This window comes from Strix aluco, chromosome 6 (assembly GCF_031877795.1).
Source record: "Strix aluco isolate bStrAlu1 chromosome 6, bStrAlu1.hap1, whole genome shotgun sequence".
NCBI classification, from domain to species: domain Eukaryota; kingdom Metazoa; phylum Chordata; class Aves; order Strigiformes; family Strigidae; genus Strix; species Strix aluco.
The window spans coordinates 36,524,858-36,540,935 of NC_133936.1; the positions used below are offsets into that span (position 1 = coordinate 36,524,858).

The 16,078-nt window shown below is 37.4% G+C and overlaps 1 protein-coding gene across 9 annotated transcripts in view; it reads left to right on the forward strand.

Annotated features, from left to right (window-relative positions):
• The window catches only part of TFPI (tissue factor pathway inhibitor), a 62,855-nt gene that overhangs the window by 13,648 nt on the left and 33,129 nt on the right, over positions 1 to 16,078 (forward strand). For 2 of the 9 annotated variants that reach the window (XM_074829644.1, XM_074829654.1), the window contains exons 1-3: positions 10,563 to 10,693; positions 11,694 to 11,847; positions 15,043 to 15,112. The exons of 1 other annotated variant lie outside the window; for it this stretch is intronic. In XM_074829644.1, coding sequence (XP_074685745.1) covers positions 15,103 to 15,112 — 10 coding nt within the window. In that variant the 5' untranslated portion in view covers positions 10,563 to 10,693; positions 11,694 to 11,847; positions 15,043 to 15,102. Of the gene's footprint in view, positions 1 to 9,317; positions 9,514 to 10,558; positions 10,694 to 11,693; positions 11,848 to 15,042; positions 15,113 to 16,078 lie in introns of those variants that run through there. 6 more of the 9 variants (XM_074829645.1, XM_074829646.1, XM_074829649.1 and 3 more) reach the window with 6 other exon arrangements.

Here is a 16,078-nt window from a genome sequence, read left to right on the forward strand (position 1 = left end):
TTCTGCTTTGAAGATCACGCAGACTGGCTGGTTATTTTACTAACCCAGCTTAGACTCTGACCCATCTGCAGAGTGGGTAAGATCTTACTTCACAAATAGTTTTTGTAAAATGAAACTGAAAGAAACGACAGAATGAACAGAGCCTTCTTAAGGGATGTTGGTATTCAGAATCTGTGTCTCTGAATACAAAACTTTTCTCTTAATTTTCATTTTGGGCTGAAATCTATGCATGTCAGTGTATTCCAGAATGTCAGGGTGGGAAGAGGGAAGTGTAAAATAAAGACCTGGTTTTCCATCAAAAAAATCTGAAATTGGAAATCTTTCAATCAAAGAGTAACATACTTTATAGCATATAGCTTCCATATAAACTGCTTATTCTATTTAAATAATTGTAGTATTTTTATATAAGTGGTTTTGTTTGGGTTTTTTATTTTTATATGATTTCAATGTATTTGAAGGAAAAATAAATTTGATTGAATGTTATGTGAATTTCTAGATATGATGAAAAGCCACCATAAACAGGTGTCTTGTATCTGTGTATTAGCTGTTCTCCAAGAAGCAACAAAATTTTTAAAAGATTATTGGAGGAAAAAAGTCTGTTGGTGGGAATATTTAAATACATTTAATTAAATGTGGTCCAACAGAGCACTCTGGTGACTGTAAGAAACCTTTGTTCAGCTTGCATTTAGTTATTGAGAGGAAACTGTTTCAATGTTTGAATTATTGCAAGTAGTTTATATTAAGAGCTTCCCTGAAACATAGGTGTAAGCAATTGCAACTGGTTTGTATGAAGGTTGTTCTGTGAAATAAATGTATATGCTTCTATTAGAACAGTTATCCAGTATATTAGAGCTGGGTGTGTGTTATAGTGCCTTGACTCTGGGCAGGTTTTGTTACTCTGTAGTGTAAGGAAGCAAAAGATATCACCCCTGCTATCCCACATGCTGTATAAAATCAAATAAGCTGTCAGGCTTCTGCCAGAACCTAGAGGAGATTTGTATGGTGCTGGAAAGAGATTGCAGAGGATCAAAAGAAAATACAGAGTAATTCTTAATCTTCTTTTACCAACAGCACATAAGCTTTATGAGAAATCCTCCCTCTCTGCGTGTTTTCTTATTAAAATGGCCTAATTCAGGGAAGGTGGAGAGAGACTTCAACCCTTGATAAGGTCGACAATGATGTTTAATGGAAAAGATGCATTATTAAAAAGTCTCACAAAATCAGCATCAGAAGGAAATCTCTTCTGTAAAAAATGTAACTCTTTTAGGTCTGGTTCAGAGAAGCATCCAAAAGTGTGATGGTAGGTTTTGATTTTATATTGTCTTTCATAGTGATTATGAAAAAAGAAGTTTATATGATCAGATTATTGCAGCGGGAGATTCTTGCCATTTAAAAATTTACCACTCAGCAAACTAGGATTTCACAGAAATTAAATATGGATTTTTCCATAAGAGCCACACAGATTTCCATACATTGTAAATACAACTTTCATGAGTATTCTGAACAATTATGTTGAGCTATGCTATACTGAGGATGTACTTAGTCCCCATGAAGCGCCTATAAATACCATTTTTTCTAATGAGTGAAACAGGATCATTACATTGTTGTCAATCTTCCATAGACTACACTCTCAGTTTCCTATCTACTTGTCCTCTGGTAGTACTATTAGTAAATCTTTCACATGAACTGCATTAATTAATTTCTGTTAATGAACTACTGTGGATGCAGGTTCAGTTGATTCATTCATGCAGTTACTGACCAGGACAACATGTCTGAACTTGCTAGATGAAAAAGAATGCAGCAGTAAGTAAAATTTTCTGTCGCAACCTGTTACGTTTTTCTCCTTTTAAAAATACTTCCTTATTCCAGTGTTATTACTTATGTGTTTAGAGTTAGGCACACACTTAAGTGATTTTGCCTCATCAGCATACCAGATGTTTGCTCTTCATTTTGAAAAGATCACGGTCAAACAGAAAACTCTTGTGAAAGGCATTACATTCCATTTCTTACCTCCTGAGACAGGCAATCTTGTGAAGGATCTGTTCTGGTTTTTTGCATTGTGTGTGCACCGTGAAACTGTTGCACACAAGAGGTGTTTTGAATCTAGCATTTTAATTGAAGTCATGTTGCTACTAAAGAAAGGAACGAACTATATTACCCATGAGTAATTTGATGAATAGCATTCATCTAAGGTAGCTCTTACCTAATGAGTTTGTAAGGGGTACCCCACCTAGAGCAGTCTCACAGGAGCTGTGACACCCATCTTGTTAGGATCGCATCATGAGTTTCAGTATTACAGTGTACAAATTATTCCATGTTTGGCATAGTCTTCTCTTGACTGATTAGCTTTGAAACAATATGATACTGGAGTTTGAACATGCTTTGTTTTTTGCAGTTTGAACCCAGTACTTCACCCTTTCTTGAAACACAGACACATTTAGACTTCCTACCCGTGTCTAACCTGCTCATTATTTATTAGTTATTCTCTATTGCTGGAAAACAATAGTAATAATACTGGAAGAACAAGATTTTTTTTCTCACTGCTAGGCAGCATAAACTTTGCTAAAGATGGATTAGTGTTCTGTCATCTGGGAAAGAAACATGAATTATTCCCAGCTTCTTGGAGAGCCAGAACATGGCAAAGGGCAGACAATTGTTCTGTGCCTTCTAGGAGTTATGAACACTGCGTAAATAATTGGCCTCCATTCTCTGGTAAGCCTGTATATGCAATAACTGTTACACAGGAACAACTGGCTGCTTTTAGTTGTCTAATGGCTTCTTATGAGGACACTTTAAGAGCATGTTGAGCTTAGAGATGTTGTCTTAGATACTGGATAGCAGCTGAAGGCAGCCAAATCTTATGCGGCATTTCCCCAACAACTTTTGCCCTCTCTTGTTCTCTGTATCTCCTAGAGAAGCCTTATCCTCTCCAAATAAACTCCTGTCAGGCTGCAAGCCAGTGAGTTGGTGAGAATGCAGCCAGCCCCGGGGAGGGCAGGTCTTTATCACAGTAGTTGTTGGTAATGCTTCATTTTCTTTTTTAGCAGCCCAGTAGGGTTGGGAAACAGGTTTCCTGCTTATGTGCTTGGATTGTCTTCCTATGTCTGCTTTAGGGATTAGGAGTCAGCAGGTGATAGAACAGAAATGACAACTGGGGCAAGGATGCTGAGAGCCACTCTTGGCAAGAGGGCATGGCACAGTGTTGAGGTGGGGTGAACAGAAGGAAGCAGGTCCGACACAGGTTTGGCACGGCCGCTGGTAAATGCTTCATTACTAGCTGCTCAGACGTCCCAGAACTGGCAGCGGATGGTGGTGTCCTCAGTTGCCATCTCCTTCACTTACTCATACCCTCAAAATAATTTTCTGAAAGCATATTGTGAAACTCCTGTTGTTTTCCTTATGTCATGGCTTGAGCACCTCCTGTACTTTGTTTATTTATTCCCCAGCCATACCACAGAGGAGGATTAAACCTGTGAGAAGCTGGCATATTAAAAAAAAACAGAATGGCATGGAAGGTAACCTGGGTTCTGTTTGTAGGAGCATCTATAACCAGTGTCTCCCAGTCAAATTTACCATAGAGAAAATAACTTTCACTTCTGATCATCATTTGTCAAGACAAAGGAAGTACAGGCATGCTCACAGCTTTCTCAGAAATCAGTAGAAAGCCCAATGAGTAAGAAATTCTTCTTGTTTTGTGGTTGTCCATCTAAACCCAGCTTCCATTTATTTTAATTTTGTTTCATTTAGATGAGAGTTGGAAACAGTTAAATAATACTGTGATAGTATATTTCTAGTGACAACTTTGGTGCTGATGTAATACATTTCAGGGGTTTTTGGAAAAGCCCCTGTAAGAAGTAAGACTCTTGTAAGCTACTTATGTATATGCTCAAGCTATTTAATTTTCAAAATTATGAACATGTAGATTGGTGTTTCTCTTACTGTTTAGCTTTCCCTCAGGCTTGTTAAGGCAAAGGGTAGGTGTTTCATTTTTGCAGTAATTAATCCTCTAAGTTTATTGCTTATATGAACCTACCAAGAAATCTTATTTTGGAATGTTTTTAGAAATCCTATCTTGATGTTACATGTGCATGCATATACATAAATATGTATGTAATTCTGGTACTGGTGTGTATATATATGTAGTACCAGAATTATGTACACTGTGTATATATAAAAATATATTCAGAAATAAAACTCTTATCAGAGCAGAAGAAACAAAGAACTAAGAAAGGCACATTTTTAAAATTAAAATAGAAACAGTTTTAAAACTTAAGTGAAAAACCACTGGTAGAATACTCTCCCCTGAAAGCATAAATTATTCTCATACCTGAACACTTCTAAGTACTCAGCCTATAATAAAACTCACACTGACTTCAACCTGAGCAGGAATGAAACCCTTTAATAATAGTGAAGGAATAAAATGCATTCAAGTACACTTGCCTCCTGTTTCCAGATACAATACCTAAGCTCTTAGTGCTGCAACAGTGACATCCAGTGACCACACCAGTTAGTGCTAGACTTGATCTGCATTTGGAATGAATGCTAAATGACATGGATGGAAAGGCTTATTTACTAAGATCCTTAGTGAAGCACTGAACCCGTTGAGAGAATAAACAGACACCGCGTGAGAATGCAAAACATGATAAATAGCTAATCTAGAAAAATAGTATAAATGTTTGATCAACCTGTATCTGTTTCAGAATTAGATATTTGCTGAGCCAAGTGAAGAATAAATTATATTAAAACAAGTGTTTTGTCCAATGATGCAATTTGTTTAATGAGACTATGCAGCATTTCGTACCCTTTTCTATTATTTAACAATAGCAACAGAATTCAGTAGGTCATACTACTATTATATTTTGCTTCAGATATGACCTACCTCAGCTATAAATGCAGTTGTATGACAGAAAGTTCTTTCAATTTTTATCAAATTAATGAAATAAAAAGACCAAAAATAATTAAGAAACCTTCCTTGTGTAGGGAAGGTGACAAAATGCTTACCACCCTTTTAAGTAAAAAGTTCCTTATTCTGTTTTTGTTTAAGTCACTGTGAGTTTTCTAATGAAATTCAAATCTCATCTAGCTTCTGACTCTGAAAATGAGTGATATCTGGTACTGACCTGACCCCCTACTTCCTCAGATATCTGAAAGTTTTTTCATTGGAACTTAGTCTTGAAATCTCCACATTGTTCAAAATGTTACATGGTACGTTCTGTACTTTCTGTTTATTGTTGTTGTACTACAGAAGTAGCTTACCTCTGGGCTTTTCAAAAAGGTAGTAATAGAAACTAATTATTTAGGTTTTCAACTTCAAAAAGTTGACCACTTTTTTACTGTTAAGAAATTGATGAATGAGGAAATAAGTATATGAGTTATGTAAGCTTGTAAGCAAAAAGAAATGCACAGGAAAAACTGATTAAAACAATTTGAAAGGAAACAACTACCCAGCTGAAAATAAGAAATGTGAGTCACATCTGTCCTTTGACAAGAGGCAACAGTTTGACTAGTGATACCAGGAAAAGAACAAAAATTTAAGTCTTAGTCACAGTTGCATTGCTTCTCCTTGCTTGTTTTAAGCAGTTTCAAATTACTGAATATACTGTGTATTTAAATCTCCTTAATGTGGTATCCACAAAGTAATGTTATATTCTGCTAGTATGCCAATACTGGATTTCTGTAGGATAGAAGAAGATAAACAGTGTTCAGCTTAAAGAAAATAATTTTCAAAATAAAAGGAGGACATTTTTTTAGTCCTGGATTTGATGGAACTTAAGAATATAAACTTTTTCCAGGAACAAGCACAGTGGCATCAACTGACTGCAGAAACAGTGTACTTTTGCTGGGCAAAACAGGAGTTTAATTTCAAGAGAACCAGTTGCTCAACATGAGACAAATGGGCTTGGAAATCAGAAAAGCAGGTGCTGAAGGTATTCCTTGCTTCCTCTCAAACAGGTTGGGTAGTTCAGCTGGGGAAACTTTTCAACCAGTAAGAAATTGATCTGATAATCAGTTTCCTCTCATCCATCATCCACTTTATTTCCTCTTCTCCCCTTTATAAAAAAATAGGATAATACACTTATCCAACTTACCCTTGTTAGCCTTGTTAAATGTTTGACTTTTAAAGCAGAAAACCCCAAGACAGCTGTGATAAAATAAATTTGGGTGCAAAGCTTTAGAAACTTGAAGATTCTCTTCTCTTTAAAAATATTCCTACATTTTCATCAATCAACTTCAGCAATATTATGCCTTACTGTATTAATTAATGGTATTCCTACCTTTGAAGTGAGGACAGAAACAAAGCCTGTCTTTACAGTTTCCTCATTGTACTGTCTTAATATTCTGCTATAAACAACAGTCACACTCTCTGTTCATTCTAATTTCAGTCTTTAGAGAACACTTGAGGTAGCCATGGTTTTTATGTAAGAACAGGAAGTTACAAGGAAGAAGAAGAATAAGGGGGAAAAGAGGAGTGTATTATAGACACAGGTTTTCAAGGGCCAGCTGCTAGGTTCTGATCTCCTTTTCACGGGAGAAGATCTTCAATTTAACTTTCTTTCATGTATTTTTAGGTGGGTTTTAAATATTAAATGCTGTGAAGACCACAATAAAAATAATACAACAGAGATAAAGCAATAACAGAGCCATTTACAAAACTCTTACTAAAAGGAACTTATCTTACGTTCCTGTTGTAGAACCTGGTTAGGTTTTTGAAGTTATATGTCATCAACATGTAGATTACCTCAGCTGGAAAAGCAGGCATATACTTCAGTGGTCTCAAAAAGATCAGCTAATTTTAAGATAATGTAACACTTAACTACAAAACTGACTCTTAATAGTGCAAACTTGGAGTCTGTGAGAGGTAGCTGACTGGTCCCCTCCTGTGTCTGCTGTGGCGTGCCACTGTACAGGGGAAACAGCAAGTTTCAGTGCTTTCAGAAATTCTGCGAGGGCAACAACCTGTCACTGTGTAGTACAATTAGTGTCTGTGCTGAGAAAAAGGTTCTTGGGAGCTTTTGCCCTGTATGGTGACAGGGACTGCTACATTTTAGCTCTGACTTTAAGCTCACTGGGACAAGTGAACTATGCTGGTGGCATTTTTCCTGTAAGCTTGCTATCTGGTTCCTTATGAGGATTCAGAAATACCCATACTTCTTCATCCAGTTCAGGCACCTAGTAGAAGTACTAAGTTATGATTTAGTTTGCTGAGGGCAGGAGACAGGAAGCTCTGGCCTCTGTGAAAATTCTTAAAGAACTAAGCAGTGGAAAAATGAAGCTGCATCACTAGAGGGCAACCAAACATCACAAACATCTATGTTAAAGACCAAGCAATATCACCCTCACTGAGAGAGGCATTTGTGTTATGACCCGAAGAACATGCTTGTGTAAGCAAATGCTTTTGTGTTTTTCCAACTGTGTTACCTAGTAAATCTTCCTTCAGGGATGATAGAGCTACAGAAAAAAAAAAAAAAAAAGAAAAAAAAAATTATATATGTGTGTGAGCTGACACAGGCAGGATGCAGGAACAACCACAAAATCACAGATGAAATGCAAATATTCTCATGAAAAACCCCCTCATGACCCAGGGGTTCTCTGCAGCAGCACCCAGGCAGAGACACACAAGCAGGGACACTGGGACTGTGGAGCTTGGTCCTTGCTAGCCAGAAGAGGAGAAGAAGGAAGAGATCTCAACGATCCTGCTTTTGCCTGGGATCAGGGATTTTTGCAGGCATAGTTTTCCACAGTGCTTTGATCTTTCCCACAACAGGGCAAGAATCTCAAGGATGTTCCATAAGGTGCCTCTGAGTCTCTCACAGGCCTGTGTTATCTAAACAGACGTTCTACCCATCAAGCCCACAAACCTAAACAACAATTAGTATGATATGTGTGTTTTTTGACACCCCAGCTGCAAGTCACTTGAGCATGTTTACAATCCTCTTCACCAATCTTTCACTGTATTCCCCCAACATGCACACACAAAACTTTTTGTACGGTTTTGTGCTGCTTTATCTCTGTTCTGGTACAGTAAAACAATAGCAAGATCGGACATTTGTGCATCATTTTAATTTCTGAACACCATGTATTTAGCACTATGGTTAAGTGTTGGTTTCATTTCTATTATAAATGTGCAGACAGAACTTCTTTAAATTGTGGTGTCATTTTAGTACATCTGTTTCGGACTATCTTACTTGTGACCCTCAAAGAGATTTATGGATAGTGCTGACAGATACTAACTCTTAACATATGGGCCCCCAAAATATGTTCTTCAGGGTCTTGGGGTCACACAAATGACTGATTGACCATTTCCATTTAACTGACTTCTCCTCAGCTGGGTTGCTCCTCTTATCTGAGCTAGGAGTTGGTAATTAGTAACTGTTTGGTAGAAACCCACCCCCAGCATTTAAGCTGCCCCTTTACTTTGTGAGTGCTTCTAGTCTGTTCAAGACAGTTTGATTATTGACCCAGTTAATAGTCAGTAGACTCAGCTGACTACTGTCTTTGCCCTGAAAAGTATTACAGACATTCCTACAGTTAGGAACAACAGTCAGGAGATCTAAGTAGCTGCCAGGAGCCACTTCTGTTTGTGTCAGAGATAGTTAACCTGTTAACTGACTATGACAAACTTCCACTCTGTGTCAGGATGGTGATGAACAGATGAATATAAATCTTCAATGAATGATTTAACTCACCTGTTTGTCTGTGGCCAGAAATAATTGCAATTAGTTACAGCTGCTAACTGTAAATTACTGTTCTCCAGCTGTTACTTCTGCCTCCGTTGCTGTTTAATTCATTATCTAGGAAACTCTCATTCTGTCTGTCCAGGACTAGGATTCTGGTTGTCTGTGTCTACATCCCCAATTTATAAGGTCTTAAACTTACAACTAGTTTCCATTGTTGTCTTCAGCTATGGTACTCTTAATGGTGCTTAGTTTTAGCAGGTATTAGCATGATTTGTAAATAGATGGTATGTTTTAGCTGAAGGCAGAGTAGCCTTTGTAGTACAGCTCCAGATATTGTGATGAATGCAGCCTGCATATAGAGTGACTTACGTGGCTTTATGTTAAAACAAACAACAACAATAAAATACAATGTATCCCTCTTAAATAGGCAGTGAATATGGCATCCTCATGAGCCATATCAAAGCCTGCAAGGTACATCAAATAGAATATCCTGTAGACTGTTTCTTATTCTTTAAAAGTGCATTTCATTTTAGCTGGTGCTGTTTAGAAAACAGTTGCTCTAAACTGCAGGCAGTTCTGAAAACTCTAAACAGGAAGCGTCCCTGCTGCTGCTGCAGATCTGTGACTTCTACACAGCGAACCCATGTGTTCTACAAATAACAATAACAAGGACTAGCTGATTAATCCGCAAGCAGGAGCCTGCTCTAGGAAGATCAGGTTGCAATCCTGCCTTTGTAGCTTTCCACCACACCCCCTCAACATGAATTAGTAGGGGAGGATCATATTCAGCACTGGTTCAAGAGTTCTTTCTTCCAGAACTGTTGCCAGGAGTTTGGTGAGTACTTTGTAACAGACTTTCAGTTTTACATGAGAGATCTTTTTTCTTTAGCTGGCAGAAAGCAGTATGTAGTTATGTTTTCTTTAGAATGTGGTAAATGCAGCAGCCAGATGTTTAGATTCAAAGTCCAGCAATGAGTGCTGCAAAAAGGGAGACCTTTTTTCTCTGTAAATTTGAAACAGTAGGACAATGAATATACTTTTATGATTAGTAGTACAACTAATCTTTGGTTGTCAGAATCTCGGACTAAGGTATTTTGAGCTCCAAGACAGTTCTTTGAAAGAAAGCCATCCTAAAGGTGAATATATTAGTTTTGATCAATAGCTGGACTTTGAAAAATAACCCTCATTTTTTAAAACAGTTTCTCCACTACAGTAGCTTCAAGGGATGATTGATTCAGGCAGAATGGTCTGCGAGGCTACTTCAAATCCTTCTGAGGCATGTAATGTTTGAAGCAATTAATATTTTGAGAAGTACAGGAAGATTTTAGGAGAATCAAATTAAGCTGATGCTACTATAAGCCAATTTCACTCACAATGTATATTGAAATGCTCAAGAAACTAGAAACACTTGAACAATGAGGAGAGTAGTGAATGAGGCTTACAGACCTTGGTGCCAATGTAAAAAACAAACACAATCTCCCCCCCTCCACCCCCCTGAAACCCCAGAATATTATTGGTGATTTTTGTAATATTTTATTTGGAAGAACTTACATAAACGTCACTTTCAGTAACTGTGTAAGGAAAAACAGTGATACTAGCCTGTAAGCCTGTATTTAAAAAAATAAATAATGTTAGGTAAAATTTAAATATGTTTTAGAAAATCTAAATAGAATTTAAATGAAGAAAAGGCATGTAACAATGGGAAAAGTGGGGTAGGGAGAGCAATTTGGATGGGGGTGAGTATGTGAAAGGTCAGTGTGACTCAGTACTCTAGGAATTAGTCATCAAAGTACTTCATGGAAAACATGTAAAGATATAAACCTTCCTTCCTGAATGTCTTATGGACAGACACAAAGACAGGAAGTTCAGCTGTCAGTATAGATATGAACAGCAAAGGCATGCTGTAGGAATTGCTAGCCACCTACTTGGGAAAAATTGTCAGCCTCTTCCCTTTATAATATTCTGCTAATTATTTAATTCTACTAGGAGAGAGTTTGTGATTGTCTGTGAAGGCAGTAAGTATCTGTATCTACAGTAAATTGGATTATTGTTTAAACTGAATTTAAGAATTGTAATCAAGTTTACTATGTGTGTACTGCACACAACTAAAGCAATATTGAGGAGGTAGAGATGATTAAATCACATTCTGCTCTGGCCTTTTCTCCTGTGAAATATGTCCCACATGAAAGGGTTCATTAAAAAGTAGTCATGTGGGCAATTGCTTAATAAATCCATTGCTTTGAAAATTTTATAACTTCTATGCTGGAGAATCTCCAAGCGAGCTTTAAATTGACCTTCAGTAATCTTTATGTTTATCCTTATGTTGTGCAATCTGGAGATTTAATGCATTTCAACTGTCTGGTGTAGCTATATGACCTTTAAAGTGCATTTAGCCTTTTAGTGCACTCCCCACATTTACTACTATTGCTAATGAAGGCTCAATTGTAACTCATCTGGCTCATATTCTAAATGAAGAACAACTACAACAAAGTTTTATGATCTTTCTCAGGACAGATAGAATGATTAATGGCATAGGATTTATCTATCCTTAATCTCATTGGAGAGTTAATTTTGAAAGTCTAAGGGTAAAAACTTACAAATTGGTAACTATTTTAGGGTTTAGTGTCAGATCTAAAGGGATCTGGGATGAGTGAGGGAGAGTGTACAAAAGGAGGTAGAACTTCTGTCAGAGAGGAAATTTTAAGAGATTGAGGGAATATAGTGTGTCTAGGAAACAAAGCAAAGGTGTAAAAGAATATGCTTCCTAACAGACTTTCAGAGAACATGTCCAGAGCCTTTAGTGAGTTTGAAATCTCACTTCTAGCTAGGCCAGATCCACAGCCAGAGAAGGAGAATTACTGGATGGACTGTTTATATGTTTCTCCAATAACCCTTCCAAGTTAAGTGCCTAAACAGGAGCAGATACTAGCACTCAGATTGTCTGTTCACCAGTACTGGGGCACTGATATCCTTTACGCTATTCTTCTGACTCTGTGGATCTTGAATTACTTTTAGGGCAGAGAACACAGATTGCTCTCATGGATACATCAATGGGATTAGGATCATTTCTGGGAACATGAATACTAAATATCTTCTGGAAAAAAGAGACATTGACACCATCTTTCACATCCTGGAAAGCTGCTTTAGTACCTACATTTACTTTAAAAAGGTGATTCTGGCTAAAACTCTTCTGCATTTTAAAATAAAGTGGTAGCTGCTTGAATTGCTTTGTAACTGTCATGATTTTGCTGGTCTGCATTCAGTATGTTCTAAGAATGTCTGCCAGAAGGAGTCAGGGCATGTATACAGGAACAAGAAAAGAAACTTTAAAATCAAAAAATACAACATCACTTGAGCTGAGGAGCCTCAAGAATTATGTGACTACCCTACCTCGCAATTTTGGTGCATACTGTTTAAAATCTGCTCTTCGTTTGGGCTACATTCTGAGCAGTCATATTTTCTGTCTAAGAACTAGGAGAAGCTGACAGTTCCTAAAGAAACCAAAATAGATGTTTTGGTAAGGATTGAAGATGGGGTCTTCATAACTAAAGCTCTTCACACTGAAACCAGGGAGAACAGTCTTAAAAAAACCTCCTACTTCTGTGTGTTTCTCTTATGGAACTGTTTTTATTTTACAATAGGGACAGAGTGCCTTGGGGACAGAATGAAGCAAAACCATATGGGGAATTGTATCATTCCTTTCCTCTCATAGCATTTCACAGCAAAATAGACTTATTTTTAGTTCTTTTAATTTTCTCTCATAACTCCTTTGTTCAGTTTCCTTAATTATTTCCTGTTGCTGTTAATACAGCTGTTCATTTTCCATCTTTAGTATTGTTGCCGTCTTCCCTGATGTGTGCCATTCATAACTGAGTATACCTCTGAAGTTAACTGGTTAATTTGATTTACTTTTTAGTGAAAAAAAAAGACATTTGAATAGGTTGACCCAGGATGTGGTCTGGATGCAAGAAAGTTCAAACATCTTCCAGAAAACAGAGCATTCAGAAAGAACTGATTTTAAAACAATTGTATTGAGAATAGCAATTGCATCAAGTAAATTAGAAATACAAGTATTTTATGAAGGAATTACTGAGCTTATACAGTTTTTATGAACTTCACAGAAAGATCTGCAGGAGTGTATTAGCATTTTCTGTAAATGTTTTCTGCTTCAGTTGAGAAACAATCTTTTTCCTCTATATTCGTACAGTCTTTAACATAATGAGGTTCTGGATGATGATTTATGCTTTCATCAGTCCGAAACTTTTCATGAGTCTGAAACTCATCTGATGAATGCTCTAGTTCAGCACAGAAGTCCAGCACAGTCCAGCAGAGAAGCTGGCACTGCCACCATAATAAGCAGCACTATCTATACTTTGGTGGGAGATGAAGGGAATATGACCCTTTTTTTTTTTCTATGGAAGTGTTATTTTATATTGGTTATAAGTATTTACAGGGTGATAATCTGAGGCAGTCTGAATATGGGGGTATTCCCACTGATGACAATTACAGCATTTCTAACCTGTGTGATGATCCAAAGCTTGTACATCCATTGCAGTAAAAATGTATGTGATGTCTCCAGCTGGGAAGTTAGACAGGGTGAGCTGAACTTGCTTGATAAAGCAAGGAAACTTGTATTTTGATCTTTGGTATGTGTGCAAAATGTGATCTATGTGATTATGAGGTTACAAAACTGTAATAGCTGGATATGGTCTAAATCAGTCACAAGAGGCATCAGTGTGACAGGTAGTTTCCTCCTGTGCCTGCCTGTTACACTGCCAGTAACTGAAAACTTCACTTTAATGAAATCGAGTAGTTGTGTTGCTGTAGTGTGTACAATATGAATTTACACACAACTGAGTTGATAACAAACACACAGGACTGAAATGACTCTGTTGGAAGAGAAGGTTGTGGTAAGTTAGACGATTTCTAAATACGTGACTATTTATCAGTAACTGCATCTGGGATTTGAAAAAGTACTTTTCCAGTCCAAACTGCTAGAAAAAAGGCTACAGGCTTTATAATGCTAATGTTGGGACCTCCATGCTGTGTTCCTAAAACCATAACTAATATTGCTGCTTGTCTGGTTTGCTAGTGGCTTTTGTGCTCTGAGAGTAGCTATTATTAGGATGCTGAAGGCATTCTCTGTTTCAGAATAGGATTATATGTCCTATATTTGTGCTACAAACAGGTGGTTTCTGTCCAAGTAGTAAAGTATTTAGTGTGATGGTTTTGGTGTTTTGTTATTAAGTTTTATGAAATTATGTAAACTAGTAATTTGGTTTAGTCCACATTTAAAAATATTTTGGTAGGAGCAAAAGATTGATTCCTTCCCCTGTTGAGAGGTATGTCACAATGAAACTAGGCTGTATATGTAGAGTAGAGATTTACCTCAGACTGGGATGTGGTATGTCAAATAGATTCAGTTGCCATACCTAAATAAATAACTGGCTTATTTTTTTATTTGTTTGAATCAGTCTTCTATGAGGTGGAAACTGGAATTTAAATTAATGTTCACATTATGACCTTTATGATAAGCTTATAACGCTGGATTTTTTCCCTATGGCTAGTATAAGTAGCTACAAAATCATTAATCATTCTCCATAAAGGTATCCCTAGTAGTTATATGATTTGGTGTAGGCAAATCCAGTCTTCCTCTGAAAAATGCAGCTGTTTTAAAAAATCACGCTTAATTTCAGAGTTTATCATTCACTTGGACTGTTGCATCAGGTGCTCTGCACTGCGTGATCAGGGCATTGGGAAAATTACTTGCAGGCTACTATTGCCCAGGCATACTCTCACCATCTCTCTGCCTCCCAGAACATATCCAGTTCCCAGCTCTTGGGTGATAGATATCACGGATATAAGCCCCCAGCTGAGCCAGGTAAGAAGGAGAACTCAATGGAGGAGGAAATTAGAGTCTGGGAGCTGTGTCACAAGACAAGCTGAGTGGAGATAGGATGGCAATCATACTGGTGCCAGGTGTGAGCTGACTAGGGCACGAATAGGTCCTGGAGCTAAGCTGGGAGAATGGAAAACAGTTCTAAAGCGCAAGTGAAAGGAGTTAACAAAGGAAAGTGAAAAGGCAAGAGAGGTCTATAGTTATGTAAAAAGAAGGGTGTTCTTGTGGTAGGCTTATTCATTTGGGGGTTTTTTGTTTATTTAATTTCAAAATATAACAAGGTTTTCTTTTCATTTATCAGCTGTGTTTGCAAAGCAGCATTTACAGCCTTAACACAAACAGAACCAAAGCGGAAGTTTAAATCTGAAACAGTGACATCAGGTCATACAACTTTTCAGCATAAAAACTAATGAAGACCATTGTTTTTCTAAATTTTCACTTCCCAATTTTCACTTCACTTCCCAGTTCTCACGTGGGAATTTAAGAGACTGGAATAATGCAGCAGCAAGTCAACATTTATGTTAAATGTTGAAAGGTAGGTAACCACCCAAAATTCTTCATAACAAGGAGGAATTTTGAAGTTCCTGGAGGAATCTGATGGAGTCTCTGATCTCAGGACAAATACAGACTATTAGGGCTGCCACTGTAAAGCACAGGAGGGAGGTAAGTTGAGGGGGGGAATTTCAATAGTTCATGCTTTCAATCAATAATGTTTGCGTGTTGAAGAGCCACAGTAGACTGCCTCCCTTTTTACTAAGTTACTGTGACACTGCAAGGCTTTGCTCTGGTGGAAGTAAGTTTGAATGCCAGACAAGCACTGACTGGGACTTACAAAGCTAGGGCATGTATCATCATTCTTTTGTTCAGTTTACATCAGAGCAGAGTTGATAGAATTCATACTTGCTTCATTCTTGATACTTACTCCAGTGTAAATGAGAAAATGTGATGCTTCAAACAGCTGCAAAATAGCACATGTAATAAAATACTTCTGAAGGGAACTCACTGACTGCCAGTTGGGAGACAATGTTACAGGTACATCTAATTAAACCTCTGTCATACAAGTCCTAGTAGGTAGTACAAGATATCATAGGGCAAATATAATGCCTCTGAAGTACTCTGAAGTGAACTGGAAAAGGTCTGCTTTTATATCAGAGGTGCTCTAATCCTGTCTTAGACATTTTATCTTTACATTTAAGCTGTGCTAAATTCAACCTCTGACTATACACATCCTATCTCCTGCTATTCATTCCTCTATTTACTTATACCCTTTGCCTTTTTTTGTTGGTGTGTGTGTGTGCTTCCATTTCCCGGGCTGTCAGTGTGAATGAGTCACTTTTACAGTCATTACAATGTCACTTTATGCCATTTTCTAACGCTGACTGGTTTTGGCTGCTACCGGAAATGCTAGCTTTTATTTTGCTTTTTCCAGTTAGCTAGTTAGAGATAAGCACCATGCTGAAGAAATGTTTGCTTCTAAGCATTCTGGTAACTATAGAAATTG